Here is a 5,334-nt window from a genome sequence, read left to right as displayed (position 1 = left end):
CAAGAAGGGTGACATCACCTTCCACCCAAAGGATTTTGTGCTCATGGAATTAGTTTGGACAGGAAAAATTAAAGTTGGATAGTTTTTGAACACACCTCATATTTGTGTGTGTGTGTGTGTGTGTGTGTGTGTGTGTTTGAGCATACTACATGTATCATTATCATCATCATCATCAACATTTAATGTCCATTGTCCATGCAGGCATGGGTTGGATGGCATGGACAACGAATGTTAAATGATGAGGATGATGATAATGATGATAATGATGACACATGCAGTATGCACAAACACATACACACACACACACACACATATATATATATATATATATATATATATGAGGTGCATTCAATAACTATCTGACTTTAATTTTTCCTGTCCAAATTTTTGCTCTGGTAGGCTGCATCAGCTCCTGGCTGTTATGTCTAAAGTACAACCATGTAGTGCATGCTTGTTGGATTTTCGCTTTCACATAAGATGAGTGAACAAATCAAACAGAGACTATAAACTCATGTCTCATCACTAGTGATGATAGTCTTCATGAAGTCTGGGTCATGGTGTGTATATATATATATGTATATATATACATACATGCGCGCGCGCACACGTGCACACACACTCACATATATATATATGTCTGTATAGCTGAATATATATATATGCATGCATATTCTTTCTCTCCTGAATGATATTGTATCAAAATTCCTGATACTGTATCAAAAATCTGTTTCAGTTATTGTTGCGCCGAAAGCATAGGACTTACATGTTCTCTGCCATGACTGCCACCCAAAGATGCCATGTGCAGGTTTTCTTGTGATATTGCATTACCATCAGGGGGGACCTCATCAAAGGTGAATATAATGGGCTGTAAAACAGAAAGAGGAACAGTGGGTAGAATTACCCTTGTTTAATACTATTGAAGTAATCCCTATAGAATAACACTTCTATAGTCTTAGAAGAGTAATCAGCTGAATGATCCAGGTAGGTTAATTTGAGTAGATTAATTGAACTAAGATAATTATTATCGGTTTTGTATCTATTGTTGATATTTCTTATGGTTTTGTTATTATTGTTATTTATATTTATATTATATTGGAATTTGGTGAACAATAGTTTCTTTGGTTCAGTTTTCTAACAGACCAATGACTGATTCACAACATTTTTTATGGTGACTATAACAAAGGAGTGTGTGCAAGGTAATGCTGAGCAAATATTGTAATGATCTTCAACTGAAAAGCACAAGCTTTTCATTTTCATAGTCTGTTTAAATCTTTCACAAGTATGCAGTGAAAGAGATACAGATGCACACACACACATGCAATTCACAATGACCTAGACAACCCAAGACTAAGGTACAAAACATTTGCCCAAGGTACCATACAATGATTATGCAGTTGTGAAGTGAACTTCTTAACCACACAGCTATGCCTGATCTTATAGCAGAGAGTGCTGTTGCTACAACAATAGCTTGATAAAATGTATTGTTATGGCTGTTGTTTAGCCCCAGATCTACAATGATTGACCAGACATATGATCAAAGATTTCAACTTTAATCATCCCATATATGAGATGGATCGAGATGGATCGAGATGGATCAAAGTCTGTGCAAATATTTGCTTCCAGTGATGAGAAGGGTGCACAATTCTTCACCACACAGCATGACTTATCCATGATTGCTCCAATGGCAAAGAGGACATTCAGGACAACTAGGGTCGGTAACAAACTACAGCAAGCTGCTGTGTCTACAGTAGTGGGGCAGCCCATTTGGCTTTATTCTGTTGTAGCTAATAGCTGAACAAAACACACAACTTGCCACCAAATGTCGAATAGATGCAGAGGGTGTGTGACCAGGGCAGCCACCAGATGCTGGAACAGAGGCTGTTCTGAATTTGATGACGAAAGGAAGGTAAGGCAAGGCTTAGTCAACATACTAGTTAACCCATAGTTAGGACTCTAATAGGTGCTACTACTCCAGGTTAGAGTTGACTTGGGAACAGTAGTAGTTAAGAAGTGGTTCCACATTCCTCAAAACCCTGGGACTCCTATGTATATATACATCCCATGTGTGTGTGTGTGGTGTGATATTTTTAGCAGTATTTGGTTGTTATTTCTTACAAGATGAGCAACCAAATAGATAGAGGCTTCCTCAGTGTTGAAGTGTTTATTGTTGCTACATATATGTTGCTGTTGTTGTTGTTGTTGGCATTTGTGTCACTTTCATGAGTCATGATTTTACACACTACTGCCACCACCACCACCACAAACACCACCATGACTACAAACATCACCACCATTACCACCACATTCATTGCAACAACTACCACTGCCACTACCAAAATCACCCTCCACCTCCACCACCACAATCACCACAACTACTACCATCACCACCACCACCACCACCACCACCACCACCAACAACAACAACAACAACTGCACCACCATAACAACAACCATAATCATAACCCTGACCATGACAGTAACTACTACAGAAGTGTTTTTCTCAAGCTGTACATGGGCTCGATAGATTTTAAATTTCCACATCAGCCAGTGCCTTACCAGAACTACCGACCATTCTGTGACTTTCAGGGAATCTGAAATTCCTTCCTATAGTTCTATAGTGTTTAGATGTTCCCTACAGTTCTGTCATATCACCAGTGACTAAGTTTTTGGATAATCTTGTATCCATATTCATAACAGATGAATCTGGTTAATTGCTGTTTTATATTTTCACTAATTGGTGCAGAACCAATACAGATTGTGTCAAACATAAATTTTTCGGATCTTTTTTAAAACGGGGGCCACATTTTTCATTAACGAAACACTTTGAAACTTGGATCACTGGTAGAATGTGTCATATAAAACATCTTTTTCTCTTAGTCTTCTTAAAAAAAAAAGAAATCCATAAATTATTCCATGTTAAAGTTGTCGTATTTCTGTAATTTCAACCAATCACTGACGTCCATTCAGCCGATATACATTAAGTGCCGACTACATAAACAAACGATTCTGAAACAATTAACCCTAACCCTAACCCTAACTCTAACCCTAACCCTAACCCTAGGGTTAGAGTTAGGGTTAGAGCAAATTTAAAATGAAAAAAGCAAATAAAACGAAGAATCGTTTGTTTATGTAGTCGGCACTTAATGTATATCGGCTGAATGGACGTCAGTGATTGGTTGAAATTATCGAAATAAGACAATTTTTTACATGAAATAAATTCGAATACAAAAATATTTTTCTGTTCTATAACACAAAATAGATAAGTATACGAAGTTTGAAAGTCTTTCGGTACCAAAAGCACTACGTAAAACATTAATGAAAAATGTGGCCCCCGTTTTAAAAAAGATCCAATTTTTCTAATGCAATAACAAAGAAATGATGAAAACTTTGCAGGTGAGAAGAACCAACTGAGTAAAGTGATGAATTGTTCACTACAGGTGAACTATACTCATCATAACATAACTTACAGGGACACCGTTGTTGCCCAATCCACCTTCAAGCATTTCATCATGTTGACCAAAGCTATTGTTTCTGCTGTGCAAACTCTTTCTGCTACGTCCACTGTTTCTACTAAGTCCACTGTTCCCAAGGCCAGCCATAGCAATTTCCTCATGCTGACCATTGATATTTCCACCGCTATTCTTCAAATCTTCCTCTTCAAATAGTCTATCATTAAATCCAGGATTTCTTCCTTCAGATGTAGAATAAATTACCATTTCACTTTGCTGAAAAGGAAAATATAAATAAACTCATATAATCATCAGCAGCGATGGCAGCGACAGTAGCAGCGATGGCAGCACCAGCAATGGCAGTGCCAGTGACAGCAGCAGCAGCAGCAGCGACAGTAGCACCAGCAACAGCAGCGCCAGCAGTGGCAGCACCATCAACGGCAGAACCATCAATGGCAGTGCAAGTGACAGCAGTGCAAGCGATAGCAGCGCAAGCGACAGCAGCGGCAGTCCCAACGACGGCAGCACCAGCGACAGCAGCGACAGCAGCGACAGCAGCGACAGCAGCGACAGCAGCGACAGCGCCAGTGACGGCAGCGCCAGCGCCAGTGACAGCAGCACCAGTGACGGCAGTGCCAGCAATGGCAGCACCAACAACAGCAGTGACAGTGTTATCATCATCATCATCATTATTATTTTTTATGGCTGATTTTCCTTCCATGGGTTGGATTACAGAACACTGCCCCCACCACGTGTTGCTTTCCTTTGTGTGAGGTCCAGCTTCCAGAAGAATAGAGGAGCTTAGACATGGCTATGAAGTTTTCTTGCATTTGTGTCAATATGAAGTGAGTGTAAGGTGGTTTTCTGGCAGAACCATTAGCACACTGGGCAAGATGCTTAGCAGCATTTCATCCATTTCTACGTTCTGAATTCAAATTCTTACCAAGGTTGATTTTGCCTTTCATTCTTTCGGGGGTTGATAAAAATAAGTACCAATTGAGCACTGGGGGTTGATTTAATTGACTTGGCTCCTCCGCTACAAAACAAACTGCTGGCCATGTACCAAAACTTGTAACCAATATGAAGAGAGCATCAGTGGTACTCCAGCCTGATACAAAGATATATGCTATTGTGTGCTTGAGTGTGTGGATGCAATTCTCATAAAAAGTCCCAAAATTTCTTTAGCTTTTAATGTGAGAAGACCAATGGAATGAAAAATGCCTTATTTGGCAAACAGGTAAAAGTTGGCAACATGAAGAGCATCCAAAAAGAGAAAATCAAATTGAACAAGCTTTATCTGAACTGTGCTTACAAAATAAAACAGATGTAAAACAGAATGAATGAATGAACAAACTTAAATATATGTATGTGTGTGTGTATGTACAGGGTGTGATGGGTAAATTGTCGCCATTTTATGTTTTTAATTTCGAATATGTCATTGCTTGTTTTTGATTTTGTCAACTACACAGTATACTAGGATCAATTAGGCATCATCTGTGAGAAAAACAGCACCATGATGCAATTCACTCTGCCAGAAATTTGGAAGCAACTTGCAGTACTGCTTGGCATTCATGTTGGAAGATGCAATACAAACATTTCAGAGTGTTTGGATGTCAATCTGAGGATTGTGCAATCTGAGAACATGTACCATCATCATCATCATCATCATCATCGTTTAACGTCCGCTTTCCATGCTAGCATGGGTTGGACGATTTGACTGAGGACTGGTGAAACCGGATGGCAACACCAGGCTCCAGTCTGATTTGGCAGAGTTTCTACAGCTGGATGCCCTTCCTAACGCCAACCACTCAGAGAGTGTAGTGGGTGCTTTTACGTGTCACCCGCACGAAAACGGCCACGCTCGAAATGGTGTCTTTTATGTGCC

The 5,334-nt window shown here is 39.6% G+C and overlaps 1 protein-coding gene across 8 annotated transcripts in view; it reads right to left on the bottom strand.

Moving 5' to 3' along the window:
* Positions 1-5,334, bottom strand: part of LOC106879350 (cadherin-87A) — a 72,899-nt gene that overhangs the window by 12,880 nt on the left and 54,685 nt on the right. For 4 of the 8 annotated variants that reach the window (XM_052978644.1, XM_052978649.1, XM_052978645.1 and 1 more), the window contains exon 28: positions 3,468-3,725. The exons of 1 other annotated variant lie outside the window; for it this stretch is intronic. In XM_052978644.1, the coding sequence (XP_052834604.1) occupies positions 3,468-3,725 (258 nt within the window). Of the gene's footprint in view, positions 1-763; positions 866-3,467; positions 3,726-5,334 lie in introns of all 8 variants that reach the window. 3 more of the 8 variants (XM_014928859.2, XM_052978646.1, XM_052978648.1) reach the window with 1 other exon arrangement.

This window comes from Octopus bimaculoides, chromosome 2, assembly GCF_001194135.2.
Source record: "Octopus bimaculoides isolate UCB-OBI-ISO-001 chromosome 2, ASM119413v2, whole genome shotgun sequence".
Taxonomy (NCBI): domain Eukaryota; kingdom Metazoa; phylum Mollusca; class Cephalopoda; order Octopoda; family Octopodidae; genus Octopus; species Octopus bimaculoides.
Note: the sequence above shows the minus strand (reverse complement) of the source record. Positions and strands in the feature narration are given on the sequence as shown.